Source organism: Paralichthys olivaceus, chromosome 6, assembly GCF_024713975.1.
Source record: "Paralichthys olivaceus isolate ysfri-2021 chromosome 6, ASM2471397v2, whole genome shotgun sequence".
Classification (NCBI taxonomy): domain Eukaryota; kingdom Metazoa; phylum Chordata; class Actinopteri; order Pleuronectiformes; family Paralichthyidae; genus Paralichthys; species Paralichthys olivaceus.
The window spans coordinates 15390211-15407246 of record NC_091098.1 but is presented as its reverse complement, the minus strand read 5'-3'; the positions used below and the strand labels follow the sequence as shown (position 1 = coordinate 15407246).

Sequence of the window (17036 nt, the reverse complement as noted above, 5' to 3'; positions counted from 1 at the left end):
TGCCCATAAAGATCCATATCCGTCTCTACTTTGTGTGATTCCCACTCGAGTTGATGACCACATGTGGCTAAAACTTCACATTATCTGCCAAAAACATGGACTGGCAGTGCTTGATGGAGGGATGTGTTGAAGAACAAAGAAAAGTCTTTTTGTGACTCTGAGAAAAGCTGTGTAATCTCTTAACCTGCCTCAAGTGATGTCATTTGAGGTTGTGATGGGATGGCGTTAGAGAGAAGTGAGCGAACCAGATGTATCTGCTTGAGGTTAGCAGCTCAAGATTATTCTAGCTGTGACTGAAACTTAACTTAACTATTGAGATGCATTGTGGGAAACGTCAGGCACCAGTTTTGGTAAAGATGAATACATGGGATAAAAAAACCTTGTTTAGCTTCATCCTTTTTAAAACCGAAATAAATCTGACATTATGTGGGAGCGCAGTGATACATCAGTGATGTCGAACGGAAGGAATAATTACAAGGAGTCAAATCCTGAAAATGTAACCTCTGTGTTCATGTGACAGCTGCTGACAACAACCATCCTGAATGACGAGCACAGTCGCAGGTAAGAAAAAGAGGAATTTATTGTATCTCATCTATTTACACTAATTCTGAAAAGATTTTGCACAACATGATGTTTGAATCTTGAAGTATTACAGAATGAACAGGATGTCTGGTGAACAAGTACCCATGGCAACAAACCAAACATGGACAGGAGTGTTTTTGACTATTTTGGTTCAACTGACAGAAGTCTCCCATCTCCCCTCCCAACTCTTCTCCTCCCTCTGCTACACTCTGCCTGCTGGACGTCTCCCCATGTTAACAGTAGCAGCAACATGTCGGGGTACACAGCCAACAACCTGAACGCAAGGAGATTTTTTTTTAAAGATATAACAACAGGCAGGAAGAGGGAAAGACTTCAAGAATTCATCTACCGTAGTGCAGAGGAGCCAGTGTTTGAGACAGCATGCAAAATGGATAACAACATGACATGGATTCTTGATCAAGTGATGACGTGATGAACATTAACTAAAGTCCATGTGGACGTAACAGTGCAGAGCCTGATGGTGACAAAACGTCAGTGTAATACTTTGATAGTCTCGTCCGCAGCCACTCGCAGCTGCAGGCGACAGAGGAGGATGAAAACGTGCAGTTACACTTTACAGCATGTCAGTATTTGAAGTAAAACCTGTGAGCTGCTTTTAACATCTAACTGTGTGTTCCCTGCGTGTGATCTGTCAGCGGCCGCCTTCCACACGACCGCTGGCAAAATCAGCATTCAGGGTTTTACACGATGCGCCGTAATATTCCAGTGTCAATGAGAAAGAGGTCGGATGTAGAAGCAGATCTGCATTACTGAGCTCTCACAAGAACTCGTAAAGTGATTCCAAACAAATACACATTTAAAAATAAAAACAGAAGTTGCAGGAGAAAAAGAAAAAGAAATCAACTGGGATCAGTAGTACCACCGAATTGCCATGAGAGGAGCAAGTGAAAAAAAAAACAAAAACAGATTCCAGCAAATGACACAGTCTATTTCCTGGCACAGTTAGACACCATGCGGACAGATCACATAACAGACTTCTGAAAAGTACCATTCAAGCAAAAAACATCACACTGGTGCTTGTGGTATAAAAGGAACAAATGCATGTTTTATATACAAATCATATGCACCCATCAGTAGTGTCAAAAGAAAAAAATACACCCCATCATGATATCTTTACATAAAACACAAAATATACTTGAGGAAAAAAAAACAGTATTTTCATTGCCATTTCATACGCTTCTTATTTGCTCAGTGTGCACGATGTCATTGCCTTTTCGCTAAAGGGGTCACAGCTACATCCAGGTTTGAACCGAGTGTTTTGTTAAAACAATGCAACAACCCCTTCATCATCATCATCCTCCTCCTCCTCCTCCTCCTCCTCCTCCTCCTCCTCCTCCTCCATCGTCTGGAAGATGGTGGTGAAGACTCGGACTGAACGACAATATAACATTTCATATCCTGACTCTGGCTTGTCACATCTCATCTCACAGTGTTCATCAAAATATGAAATCAAAGTATCAACAAATAAATTAAAAATTAAAACCCTCCCAAACATTATCCCTGCCACATTTCACACTTAAACACCAGGACTGATCCGTTAAGGGTTATACCTGAAGGTCTCACACATGATGAGGAAGCTACAGTTGAGTGCAACTAATTTCTGTCTGTAGGATTTTTAAAAAAAAAACAAAAAGCACAATCCAGCTGTTCATGCTTAATCAACAGAACGAACGGCCGACAACTGCTCCTGTCTAAAGAAGTACAGCCGACACCGGAGGACGTCCGAGTGTCTCGTATTCCAGACGCAATGAGAAACAGCACCTCAGCATCTTTGCGCACACAGCAGAACATCAGTGTGTTATAAAGAGTTATTTTTCTAAAACTTAAAAACCCATAACATGCTTGACTCGTCTGGACAAGGTTAGTCCATCATGGGAAAGTTTCAGAGGTAAAAAAGATAAAAACTAAATAAACCCCGTTGCTGTACAACAGTAATAATTCCTGCCATGGGAAATGAAAAGAAAAAGGTTGAGTGTGATGATATTAACAGTGGTAGTGTTGTGGCCCATGGAGAAGAGAGGGGTCGAGGGAGACGGGGGGGAGACACGAGGAATGGAAGGAGAGGCAGGGGAGATAAAAGTTAAGGAGAAGGGGGGGTTCTCAGTAGTTTTGGCTAAAAAGGTGAGGTAGGCCTTGTCACAACTTGGAGTGTGGCTTTAAAACTGGCAGGGTTTTCATTTGCAGTCTGTCTTTAGTGTTTCTTTCCTATTGGAGTGTGGTCTGGCTGTGCGTCTCTGCTGCGTCAATTTTCCTTGACAGCGCCTGACTCTCACATTTTGATGTCCTCCTCCACGCTGAGCTGAGACAGAGTCTTCTTGATGCGCAGGGCCGTCAGTCTGGCCGCGCCGTTGGCGTACCAGCACTCCCTCATGATCTTCCCCATTACACGCAGTGACTGCACAGGAGAGGAGGACACAGGTTAGATTGACTAAATATGAAAAATACGATTTAGGTGAATGCCAGTGATGTGGTCGAGTGATGCTAAATTTAGCTGCAAACTTGTAATTAGATTTAGCAGTGCTAACCAAACTCCAGAGAAACCGCTATATAGCCGCCATTGTTGTTGTTTCTGGCTCATGCTCATTACAGCAATCAACATTGAGCAAACTTATGAAAGATTTGAGAAAAAAGAAGCTGTTGGATCTTATACATGAAAACGAGTTCACCTAACGTCATGGAAAAACAAATTCACTGAGGTCTGACTCCCAAAACAGCCACTTAGTCTAATTTTAGAGACGCCTCAGTGCAGCTGTTAGTTTTCAGTGTATAAATAGTGTGTAATACCTCGTAGCTCTGCCACCAGTTGGGCACATTGGGCCTCAGTTTCTGGTCGCACACCACCTTCCTCATCTCTTCTATGGAGGGGTCAGGGGGGACGAGGTCGTAATAGGGCAGCTGGTACTCCTCGTGGATACCTGCAGGACACAATGGAAAATAGTTCTCAGTCCCAAGCTCCTGTTTATTACATCAATTTGTTCACATCGAGAACCGTTAGGGTTGTTTTTTCTTTAATAAAAATAGGACTCATTTGTTGTTGGCGGTCTTACCTCCTGTATTACAGCGACGGGCAATTTCCCAGTACACCAGACCCAGTGCATAGATGTCTGCACACTTGAAGGAATCAAAGTGTTTCATGTTGATGGTTTCGTCCAGAACCTCTGGAGCCATATACCTGGTGTGGACATGCAGGACAGAAATGAGTCACAGTCAATTATGTTTAGTGATAATGCTTGTCGCTGGTAAAAAGATCCAATTCGTATTCAACACAAAAATCCGTCAATGGATGAAAGTTCCCAGAAGGGTAGAATAAAATATATTAAAAAAAGAAAAGCCAAAAGGTTCAAAGCCATTTATCAATTTCAGAAGTTGTATTTTCAATTCATATCTATTGTTTATTTCCAACTTTTTTTGCTTTTTGTATTCCAAAATTTAAAAGATAAAGAGACACCACAGTGTCAGTTCAATAGTGTGGCTCATTAATGTGTAATTGCCATAGTCCTTCATGGTGTTAATGACAGAGAGTAATAATCAGGATAATATTTGTTAGTCTGATCTTTTCACTGCTGTTTTTGATCTCATGTGTTTATATGAGAAGACCTGTAGAGTCGCTGATGTTAAACTACATCTGTGTTGTTAGGAATGAATGGAGCATGGGAACATTTACCTCTTCGTGCCCACGCGCTGGTTCGGTGCTATATCGATTGTGTCTGTGATGGACTCGTGGCGGACTGCCAGGCCGAGGTCAGCTATGGCACACATGCCGTTCTTCTTAACCAGGATATTTTTAGACTTGAGGTCACGGTGAGCAATACCAGGCTTACCTGCAGCCGAACAGATAACACATCATTACATTTGCCTCAAGAGCTCAGCAGAAATAGCACATGCTAGCAGAATGTAAATAACTTATGTGTGTGTTTTCATGTTCATCTGTTTATTCATAGTATTAGCTGCAATTTAACACAAGAGGTTTGTCTCACCCTGAGTGCCGAGGATCTCCATGTGGAGGTGAGCCAGGCCACTGGCGGCTGACAGTGCGAGTTTGATCATGCCTTCGATGGTGACGGAGTAGTGGTTCAGGTAGTCAAAAAGAGAGCCGTGCTCATGATAGTCTGACACTAGCCAGAGCTGAGTCCAAGTACCATTATCTGATAGAGAGCAAAAAAAACAACAGGAGTCAGAGATCACGAAATTCACTCGTATGTGGTAGGACATGTCCTCGATTTAAAGACATCTTGTTTAATCTGAAAATAAAAAGGTTCAAAATAGCATTGACAAGATGCACTTCTTTTTAATTTGTCTGAAAATGACTTATTCTTAATGAAACTTTCTTATACAGTGTCGGTAGGTCTAGGAAATTATTAATTCTGTGTTTAAAATGTTAATTAGAATTTTCCACGTCTTCCTCACCTTTATTATCTGCAGCAATGAATCCCAGGATGTTCTCGTGTCGCAGCATGATTGTCTGGTAGATCTCGGCTTCTCTGAACCAGGAGCGCTCCTCTCTGGATGAGAAGATCTTCACAGCCACATCTCCTCCTCGCCACTTCCCCCTCCACACTTCACCAAAACGACCCTTTCCTATTATCTCCTGCAGCACTATGGTCCTGGCCACCGTCCGCTGCACAAACAGGGGCAAACCTGAAGGGGGCAGCAGAGACAAACAGAAAATGAGCCATTGTTCCCCGTGGATTGGTTTTGTCGATGTGAGGTGGTGGAAATACCCTCAGCAGATTCTAGGTCAGGATCATTTTCACTAGTGTGGCAGTTGAGTAATCGCTCATTTGTATATTTATAGAACGACTGTTCTGCTACTGCTTCTGCTGACAAGACACCTAGTTATTTGAAACAGCATAGTCTCCATAACACATTGATTTCATTACATCAGATGCTCAGCATGTACTGACCAGAGCCGGATCCGGAAGTTGACATGTCATAGATGAGGTCCTGCAGGGTCTTGTCCTTGGCCAAGTACAGATGGTCACAGGAGGGGTCCTCTACCTCCAGCCTCTGCCTGTGGCTGTAGGCTCTCTGGTGATACTGGAAGAGGAACACTCCGACCATCAGCAGTACACATAGCAGAAACACTGGGCCTGCTATGACCGCAACCAGCTCCACTGGCCCCCAGGCACTTCCTGGACTTGACCAGTCTCCGCTCTTTGTTGGGACTATGATGGCAAACAAAGGAAACAGATAAGCAGAGGAAATCACTTCAAATTCAACAGACTGAAAAGGTGTCCCTGATAAACTGAAAGAAGTCTGATAATAATAATAATGATGAGGATGGAGCCTCACCTGGGACTTTCAAGTCAATACTGTTGCAGTAATCTTCGTAGCAGCAATGTGTGTTGAGCAGCCCTTCGGCACTCAGACAGTAGAAGGGCTGTCCAGGGGGGACCAGGTTGTCCCGGTCTATACAGATGCGTACATGTTGCTCCTTCCCCTCGATGAAGTATGTGGAGGCCATGCAGGCGCCGTCCGTCTCACACTCATAACCCGTCTTCTCACAGTTTGTGCAGTTACAATGCAGAGCTGCGGAGAAGGACAGAGACAGTTAAGTAAGTAACTATTTATCAAATTGAGGCCAAGAAAATTCTATTTCACTGCTCCATTTTGTCCAGCAGGAGGCACGCTAAGCCCACAGATTCAACACAGGATGTAGAGAGTGTAGTGTCCCATTGAGCTGCAGGCATTTTGACTCCAGCAGACACAGAGCTGGGAGTTCAACAGCAGCAGCCAGACAGCCTTGATGGCCCTGAAATCAGATCCTTCACTGCAGATGAACCCAAACACGCAGGGTGGAGATGGACCTGCCCGGTGGGACAGACAAAGTGAAACCCAACAAGGGGAGAGGTTTTTCTGCCAAATCCCCAATGCAGCATTCTGCTCCATGCCTCTCCCTTGCCTTTCTCACACCGACACAGAGAGCTGCCACTGTTTGAGCTAATGAGACAGGAGTTTTATTAAACACAGCACACTCCTGCGTGGGGACCTATTAAAGCTGACAGAATGGAACTCCTGCCGCTGCTGTAATAAAACTACAACGGTCCACCTACACAGTCAATTGAGGACAGTGCCAGAACGTCTACACAAATCTGTCACTTCAAAACAAAATAGCAATTGTTGGGTGACCTGGAGAGCAAGAAACTGCAAACTGATTAGATTTGGAGTGAAATGTGATTTTCAGTCGCAGCACACATGCTTCTCATTTGGGGTAAATTCAGCACAAAAAGGCTTCTTCCAAGGTTTTCTTCTTCCAAACAGTGCAAAGCAGGACCAGGCAAGGTTACATGGTTGCTGGGTCTAGTTTTCACATGGGAAAAAAGGGAAAAAAGCCTAAGAAAGCAGCTAAGCTCAATTGAAGCCCAGTCAGTGGTAAATGACATACTGTCTGACTGACAACAGCACCGTGAGTGAGCTGATCCTAGGTCAAAACAAAGACTGGACCACTCAAGACTAATCACTGTGGACTTAGCGAAGACAAGACCACCGCACCAACAACAACAGAGGAGAGGACACAAAGCAGAGAGGAATTTTGCTCCAAATTCCCCAACAAAAAAGAGCCTCAGCATTGGTTGGACCATTGACAATGTCTGGCCCAGAGGAAAGAAAGGTTTTAAGAGTGGCAAGCTTCCACTAATCCTCTGTGTCTTATCCTGAGGGTTTCTTTGAACAGGGGAGCTCACTGATCTTCCCTCTTTGTACCAAGTCTCTGTCAAAGACGTGTGAGCAGATTTTAACACATTGTTGAACCAACTGAGTCGTCACATGATAAGGCTTTTATTCGGTATGGTTGACTTTTAAAAAAGTGACTAATGCAAAGATTGCACCATCACCATGTAACATCTTAGTGAACAAAACCACAAAACCCGGTGTCATAGGAGTGGTTTCCATTTAACAGAACTCTGGGAGGTTGCTTTGCGTGGGAGCATTTTTTGCATGTAGCCTGTATGATGATGTGTCTATGCTTGTTCACTGATCAGTAACTGGAAATGTGGAACACACAGGGTTTCAGTAATATTTCTCATCTGTTCGGTGTTTGCGTGAGTGTGTGTGTTATTCCCCAGGAGGTGAGCGGGAAAGTGGCAGGAACTCTTGGCAGTGTGTGTCCAAATTCAGTAAAGTTCGCATGCAGATGGAATTTCCTGCAGATTACACAGAGGTGAAGCAGGCTGGGGTTGATAAAGACAGAAAAACAAGCCCTGTGTTTTGCCACCTCACGCTAATCTGCAGCAGTAATGGAGCAAATAGTTTAGCTACATAGAACAGATGATATAAGTAACAGCTGTTGGTTGAAAAGCAGGACAACACTCATTAACCATCAAATTCAGATGAGTTGAGCCTTTTATAGGCCTGTTGTTCACCAGAGGTTGTTGAGCAAGCGGTTCTTCACAGCAAACACACAGTCCTCGTCTTTTCTCCCAAGAATCAAAGTGAGGACTATATAAGAGTTAACATGACAACCATATTGCATCTATTCACAGCAATAAATTATCATCAGTGAGCCGATTAGAAAAGCAAGATGTGAAATGAGCAGGCACATCCATCACAGAGACGCTGTGTGCGGTAAGACAGATGGTGCACAGACATACAGACAGAAGCTCAGGAAGGAAACCAAACATGGCTGGAAACAAACACATTCCCTTTTGGAGTCTGCCATGGATGGTTTGTGGTCTACCGAGAGTTTGGTTTATGCCAAGTCTTCCGAGACAGAGTGATCCAGCAGAACTTTCCAGTATTTCTCTCACCCGCAATGAAACAGACATAACACATATCCCACAACTTGCCTTTTTTGTATATGGGATCTCTGCGGAATATGAAAAAAGGAAGGGATTGCTGTCTTTGCCAGCTGTATATGCTGTGGCAAGTGAAATCGGAGAGGGGGCAACATTGGTACTTTTCACACTTGGCATTAAGATCAATCTCAGGTGATCAGATCACAAGTGGACATTTCTACATACAGGTGTGAATGCATTTGAGTTCTGAGACCCTATCACTATGGTACAGCAATGCACATTGCTGTACATTCTTTTATGTAAATGTACACTTTTTTGGGGCATATAGTGCAGGTGAGATCTGAACATAAGTGGTCACTTGAAACACATGTGGAGACGCACTCTAAAATCAGGTGTGAACTGATGTTCTCAGATCTGTCCACCTGAGACCCAAGACACATGTTAATGTCTGATATGAACTGGGGCGCTGTATGTGGGTTCCACTCTGCTCTGGAAGAACAAAAACCTGCTATGACATCTCTATATGCTGGTGAGTTTGTAAAACTCCTTTAGGACATCAAAAGTTAAAAAACATATTTGCTACGTTGTTTATTGTGGACTTACAACATCACAACCTAAAACATGCAAAGCAAGGAGAACCCCTAATCTTTCCCATCTGACCGATCCTGATCATTTTTTCCATTCTGAGGAGTCATGCACTCTTTGGAACATCCTACTGCTAGGAATAGTCCTTATCAAAATTGACTCAGTGTTTGCCAAGACTGTCAGACATAAGAAAAATATCCAGAAAATTAAGTCCAGACATTTTTCAGTTTGCCTTTCACATACGAGTAATATAGCAGAAGATTGTCCAAGTCAGATGCATCACAACAGGAAATAAAGACTTGGACATTTGCATTCTCACTTATAGCCCCTCCGGAACATTTGTCTGAAAAGCAGCTTAACTACCCAAAACCCAGAAAAAAGGATGCTAACAGTATTAACAGTCTCTCTGAGGATAAGCACTTCCAGCTACTGCATTAGACAGGTTAGTGTGATATACGAGTTCAATAATTTAGTCTGGCCCTCAGACTACATTTTCTAAAATTGGATTGGTCAGTGATAGGAAAAAGGTTCCCCACCCATGTGTTAATGGCGACCATTTGATTACACCGTATGTCAGCTGCCTCCCTACAGAACAAGAAGCCTCTGGCTGACCAATACAGAAAGTCTACAAGGAATTATGTCATTTTATATAAGAAAGTAATCCTGCGAACCAAATACTGTCAGTTAACAGCTGTGCTTATTGATTAGCATATTGCCCATTACAACCAAACACAAGGAGATACAGAAAAAGATGTATATACAGACACTGTGAAATTGTGACCTCAAAAATAAAAAAGCTGTATAACCAACTCAGAAGAATTTGTGGCCCACTGGCATTTACCAAAATACCACGTTGTTTGCTCTGCATATCTCACTGGATTCACAGCACAAGTGTTACAAAGCTAGACTGGGAATAATATCAAGCCTAAATATACAAGGATCTGAGTGGAGGCTGGGTGTTCGTGGTTTTTGAGTGAACTCTGCTCTTGTATCCACATAATTGGTGGTCTTCACACTGGTCCTTTGTGTGGAGATTAAGACGACATGAGGAGGGATTGGACTGGCCCTGCACGAACAAAGAGCAGAGTGGAGTGGGGGAGCACACTTCAGCGTGGAGCATTGAGGGGGATGGGTGGCGCGCAGGGGACAGACCAGGGTTAGCAGTAACGACCGCTATGTTTGGGGGGCTGCATTGGGCCAGACAGGAAGGGGGCTGGTCCCATATTGAGCAGGACAATACAGAGAGGAGGGGGCAGAGGGGGTAACGAGTGGGACTTACAGAGCCCCCCAGCTGTGATTGAGGTCTACCCAAGTGACCAGCTGCGACCATCATTAAAACCCAGTCTAGACTTTGACTTGCGGAAGGGGGTAAATAGCAGGAAAACGGGATCAATGGAGGAGGAAAGGAGAGAAAACCAAAAAAAGTTACTCCTTCAAGCTAGTGTGTGAAGTTCCTATCATTCCGTTCATGTTGAGACAGGAAATAGCAGACACAGTGAGGAAAGGATTAATAGAACATTGTTGCCATAACCAGCATTGTCTTAACTTGGACGCAGCTAAAAACCACAGCATAGTCCCATTCCAAACAGCTTTACACATTCACCACAATGACGGTGTTTTGTTCTGACGTGGGTGTTGTTCACTTACTTGTGTGGAGCAGCCCTATCAAAACAGAGGTGAACTTTCGAGGGTTGTGAGATTCTGAACTCTGTGGTAAACACTTAAAGAGTGCCAAGCGCAAGGCGGTGGGGTTACAACAACACAGTGGGTTTCTGGGGGCTAAGTGACGCGCGCAGAGATCGTCTGTGCTTGCATGTGTATGGGGAGCAGAGCACCATTACCAAAATGCACCGGCTGAAATTAGATCCATACAGATACCAGACTGAGAGCTGATCAAGACAAGCAGACGCCACCAGACAGTGTGAGTGCAACATACACATACAGGAGCACACACGCACGCTCCACAACTGTGTCCTAATCAATGCTAGGGGAAGGAGGAAAGTCATTACCTTTGTCTGCATCTCAGGGTCAGATTACTGATCTGATTCTAAAGTGAGGTCTCTGGGGCTATGGCTGCAGCTATCTCTACCAACCACCCTCTAGGCTACAGCGCATCCTGTCTGATCGTCTGTCTGTCTGTATGTCTGACTGTCCGTCATCCTAATGAGTTCGAAAGGCACACAACTGTGAGCACAGACTCACTTCAGACCTGCTGCTGATGCTGGGGGGTCAAATCCCTTAACTGGTCAATGCTGCCTCTTTAATGACCCAGTGTGTTGCAGCACTGTGAGCCAATGCATCAGCCATGTGATTTCATCTTAAAACCCATTCTCAGAATTAGCAGAACAGAGACTTAATTTCTTTTTTTTCCTGCCACACTACAACTGTTGTTTAAGTTTTATTCTGGCTCCAGATTGTTGGCTTGGTTGACTGGCAAACAACAATGTCAACAGTGTTGTGGTACTGAAAACAACAACAACAATAAACAAGACAAAAAAATACTAACACTTTATCAGTAATTTAATTCATGTATTACATTAGCATTAACGTAAAGGAGTTGACACTAATCAGCTATTTACTTGCTTTTATATTTGACATCTTCATTGTTTAAATGATATATTATACAACTGTATTGTATGAATAAACACAAACTTAATAGAACAAAAATATTTCACAGCAAACAGAAATGTGCAAATGTGCCATTACGCAGTGGAAAAAAATGATGCTTATCTAATAATATTTTGTATACAATGCATTATCTGGTAATGCGATGACACCAAAACAATCATAATCAAATGACCCAGCCGTAACTCTGCTGATGTGGAAGATACAAAGGGACAGTCATAAAGGATTCTGCCCAATCATACCATCAGAACAATATTACATTTACTAATTTAAAAAAAAAAAGGAACTTCTTGTATTAAACGTTTTTTCAAGGATGGTTGCTTAGGTGAGTTAAACACAACTGGGAAGTGGGGGCCTGATGAAGGAAAGACGGTAGAGGTTCAAATTGTACTTCAAGAACTAGTTAGACAATACACACTGGAAACAAAAAAGAAAAAAGCCTGACAAGGCGACTGCAAACCTTTCTTCAGAAAACAGGAGGCGGAGCAGGTCTGATCTGCATTCCAACAGCAGCCAAAACAGCAAATCAAACACCTCTTCAGAGAGACATCTGGGGATGGGTGTCAGGTTTAGCCCTATAGACATGAACCTGCATAGCTAGCGGACCTGTCTGGGTGTACTGTGACAATAACAACTCTATCACCAACAGTTAAGGAATGACACAAAAAGCAAATGTTGTACCACCAACACATAAACTGCAAAAACCCTGTAAACAGACACAAAGTGCTTAGAATGAAATTAAAGGCATGGAGATTTTTGCAACCGAGCAGTGGGCTGGCTCTGCAGTGGCAGTAATCCCTTGTGGTTCGACATTGGTAATGGCGGAGTTGGGTCAGTAAGGGGCTATACTGTCTGCTGTAGCAATTAGAGCTCTGTGCCTCTGGGCCATTGGAGGTCATTAACAACAGTGGTCATTATGGAGGGAAAACTAGCCCATCTCAGACCTGCCCTGACCCTGCCAGACTCAGCACCACATTATAGAAACTATCGGTAAACACAAATCACAGAGGACGAGGAGGTTTTAAGTCAGAAAGTAACATGACTTTTTCTAAAATAGGAGGCGTGAAGCTTTTTTTATTAATGATTTAGCTGCAGGGATCCATGAGCATAAAACTCCATCTATTGAGAACAGGCCTCAACAACTGCTTAACTCAAAGGAAAAAATAAAACAACTTTCTCCATTTTTACAGCTGGAAATATCACCATCACCCTCCCACACAAGTCTCTTTATACGCACACACCTTTGAACCCAATAAGTCTCAGCCTTTCTTCGCACATTCCCTTGGCTCTGATCTAATGGGCAGGTGTACACATGCTCCGATTTTGACTAGCCCGTACTTCCTCCACCTGAACCGCTTCACATCTGATTTGACATTAAACAGCACCTGTACCAGAGGAAGCTCTGCTAGCAAGCTGAAAGGAAGTGACTGACCCAATTACCCTGTCTTTAATTTACACAGAGTCACATCAGGGAATGAGATGACTCCGGCAGGACTTATGATACTGTAGTATTTAGAAGGGTGACTAAAAGTGAGTTAAAAGAGTTCAGAGATGGCAAGCGCTATCAATGCCTAAAAACAAACAAAACAGCCAATGTTGAAGTTCTCTCCAGCTCCCTGCCGTGGCAGTGAGTAAGTGGAAGCAGAAGTGGGACCAGAGATAACAAAGTACAGATTAAATACTGATAAAGCACCAGGCCTTTTTATATGAGAGAGAATGGAGAGAGTGGGAAGAAAAGAGAACGACAGGGACGCACCCTACCTCACGGCAGTGTGGCTGACAGAGCCCATATCACATTGCTACTGTGTTCAATGCACTCAGGCAGACTGCATACGCAGGCTTGTAATGCCCATAACACCACTGACTTCTAATCCTTAGATTCGACAACAAGGGATGGATTCATCCAACCTGAGAGTAGAGCGAAAAACCTACGACACATTGGCCACAGCCCTGGAATCTGCTCGAGCACAGCTACTTTCAGGTTTGTCTGGTTTCAGCCCTTGCATGGTGTAATCCATTATATGGTGTGAAACCATGGCTCCAGACAGACTTGTGGGCCCCTTGCATGACAGACCCCACCAGCTGGACAAACCCATCATCACCCTCTGTCTGCTCAGGATAGACGCACACACCCCCACCAGCTCTCCCCTCACACATCACTGTCAATGTTAGAATAACCCAGTCAAACAAACCTGCCACTCAGGTGTGATCATTTCCCCCCCGTGTGACTGGCATGAAGGCATCATTGGTGTACTATGCCCTTATCTCAACTCAGCAGAAGAGGCACAATCTGATGATTCTTGGAAGGATGAGTCATTTAAAAAAGCAGAACATACACATTTATAGACCACCATGAAGCCAGGGTGTTTATTCTGGCACGTGCAACTGAATTATGTCTTTTCATTACTCAGTTTGTGCAGCGTGGCAGGCTGCAACAAGGCAAAATGCAGAGACCACGGGGGGTTTGTGTAACCCAAGACATCTGAAAAACCTTCAAGTGAAACTTGGGCACAAAGTCCAAGATGAGTAGACCATAGAGGCCAATACACACAAGTTCAGTTCAACTTCAGCCCGTTGGGTGCAGAGGTGTGGGGCTGGGTATCAGCTGCTCCGGCAGCAGGATTCAGACTGAAGCAGCCCCTTAAACTGGCGCCTCAAAAGACCCCACTTGCCACATTTCCATCACAATGAACCCAGACTTCAACTCTGACTTGTGTCTGGGATGGCTGAATGCACGGCTGTTGTCGCCCTATGCCAGCATTCACTTTCTGCTGGAGGCCACTGAGGAGGCTTTTCTCTCCTCACAAACGGGCAGCGATGGAGGAGCTGCCAGTATTTACTCTCAAAAACACATTTCATGCACACAGTCGGCGGAGGCCTCCCATTCACAGGCTCGCTCTCTGCTGCTCTCTGTGGAACCCAGCACTCAGACGTGTGTCCCGACTGAAAGTGAGCACATTGCACGTATCTCTGAAGAACACAGTGATACACAGGCTCAGGTAAACAAGAGGCTGTTCTGTAAATAAATGAGCACAAGAGCCGCTGAGACATCACAACAGCACATTGTGGATTATAAGCAAACATCTAATGTGTCCTCACAACATTACACCATTATTTTATTTCAGTTTTCTAACCTACACATGAAGCATTTTGAACTTTACTCAGGTCATTATCCAGTTAGCTAGCAGACGTTAGCAGCCGCCTCGGAACAAACAGCCCCACCATGTTGTTGTTGTGGTTTAGCTACTTGCTCCGTGTTTCATTAGCGACCATTATTAACGCGTCGGGTTTAAAAAAAAAAAAAACGATTAAATTCCCACTAAACAACAAAACTAGCAGCGAGACTTTTTGGTTTCGACCACACGGCAGCTGTGGGGTTTTTTGAGGTCGACGCTAGCTAGACAACGGTTAGCCAAAATCCTCCGGCTCAGAGCGCCATGGCGAGGAGCGACAGCAGGCGATGCCCGGTCCAGGAAAACACATCCGAGACAAAAGCCGGAGAGAGGTGCTCGGGAGGAAAACTTACCGCTACTGACGACCACCAGCCCGGACAGGGCCAGCAGCGTTAGGGCAATTCGTCTCAGAGCCATCCCGTCTGCATTCCCATCTCCCGGCGATGAAACGCGTCCTCGGTGTGTCGCTATGAACACGAGCAGCAGACCTGAGACACAACCACAGCCCGACCGCACACAACCACACTGATACTAGACAGCCAGGGAGTGACGTGTTTAAAGGGGCGTGTGTGTGTGTGTGTGTGTGTGTGTGTGTGTGTGTGTGTGTGTGTGTGTGTGTGTGTGTGTGTGTGTGTGTGTGTGTGTGTGTGTGTGTGTGAGTCTGTGTGTGTGTGTGTGTCCCCGTCTGCCACCATCACTGAGGTCAGGAGGACTGAGAAAAAAAATATGATAAAGATGAGATAATTCAAATAAACACGTGCCGCTAAATAATTAGTTAAGATTTAAAGTAAAACATTCAGAAATAATTAAATATAATTGAATTGATTGTTTTTTATTTGTTAGTTAAATATTACCAACGTCCAGTGAACAGAAACAAATAGACCCAGTTCTCTTCTCTGGCCCATTTTTCTCCAAGAGGTTTCCAGTTAATGAGGGAGTTTCTTTATAATTCTTATGGTTTTGATCTTGGTCATTGACTTGGCACCATACAAATAAAATGTAATTGAATTGAACTCAATGTCCAGGGCCCCCACATTCACATTTTCATAATCAATCTGGTGATCAGTGCATTAAGTGTCAGAAAACAGCAGGAAGTATGGCTTCATTATTACCTCAAACCTACATTAACATATTGATGTATAGAAATAAAAATATATTTAGTTTACCATGCTATTGAACTGGGAAATTGATGGATATATTTCGATTTTAGAGGCTGATCCTAGTGATTTTTGGGAATCTTTGCCAAAAAAAAAAAAGATTAATCAATTAGCAAAATTATTGAATGACTTTCTGTCAAACAAATCGATTGGCTCATCAACACATTTTGGTTTCTTCATGACTGGAAATTAACCTTGGGTCAATTGGGACGCAACAAAATTTTTTGGGCCAGGAGCCTGCGGGGAGGTTAATCAGTTTTTCAGGGTAAGTCTTATGAGAACTCCTCTCTGGATTTAAACTGTGTCGGTGTCCTCTGTCTCTTCATGTTGTCCCAGACTGACTTGATGATGTTGAGATCCGGGCTCTGTATAGGGGCCACACCATCTGTTTCAGGACCCCAGCTCTTTATGACCCTGGCTGTATGGGGTCATTGTCACGCTGCAGACAGAGGCCTCACTCACAGGGGATATAAATCTCAAGTGTCTAAAAATATATCACAGAACAACAGTTTTAGTGAAAATTTTCATTTTCATTGATATGTGCAAAGATATATTTTTTAAAGTTTGAAGAGAACCAACAGAATAAATAAAACACAGTTCTATAAAATAAACTCTACGGAAAAAAAAAATCACACATTAATTGAATAATAGAAGCCATCATGATAATCAAGTCCCTTGAAAAAGACAAAGAATAGACATGACGGATGTGCAGATGTATAATAAATATTCTCCAAAGCTTTTAACAAGAGAGCAGTGTTAGCAGTGGTGTCGAGCCTTAATGCTTGACTGAGGCAATAAATTCACACTGTGCATTTATTGGTGGATCCGTTGGTAACAAAGATGTATTCTGGTGGAAACTTGTTTTGACAATATTGCCTCTATTTTTATTTTATTTATTGTATTAACTTGTATCAACTTGCTCTCTTGTCTACCTCTTTTTGATTGTCTTCTGCTGTGACGGAGAATTTCCCCAGCATGGGATCAATAATGTTTATCTAATCCTTAGAACATGCACCCAGTAATTTAATGATCTGAAGTCAATAATAATGATTTATCGGAAAACAGACCAATGATGAATTTGCTCCCACATTATCTATTTAGTGTCTTTTTGAATGTTATATGATCCATTATTTTGCAAAGATTATAATGGTTTACAATAC

The 17036-nt window shown here is 43.4% G+C and overlaps 1 protein-coding gene across 1 annotated transcript; it reads right to left on the bottom strand.

Moving 5' to 3' along the window:
• Positions 1 to 562: 562 nt before the first annotated feature.
• acvr1ba (activin A receptor type 1Ba) lies at positions 563 to 16360 on the bottom strand. Its single transcript, XM_020089277.2, has 9 exons — positions 15073 to 16360; positions 5896 to 6132; positions 5508 to 5768; positions 5011 to 5241; positions 4581 to 4748; positions 4268 to 4424; positions 3651 to 3775; positions 3388 to 3518; positions 563 to 2998 (listed from the first exon to the last, which is right to left on the bottom strand). The coding sequence occupies exons 1-9, from the start codon at positions 15134 to 15136 to the stop codon at positions 2873 to 2875; spliced, it is 1500 nt and encodes a 499-aa protein (XP_019944836.1). The 5' UTR covers positions 15137 to 16360; the 3' UTR covers positions 563 to 2872.
• Between the last annotated feature and the right edge of the window lie 676 nt (positions 16361 to 17036).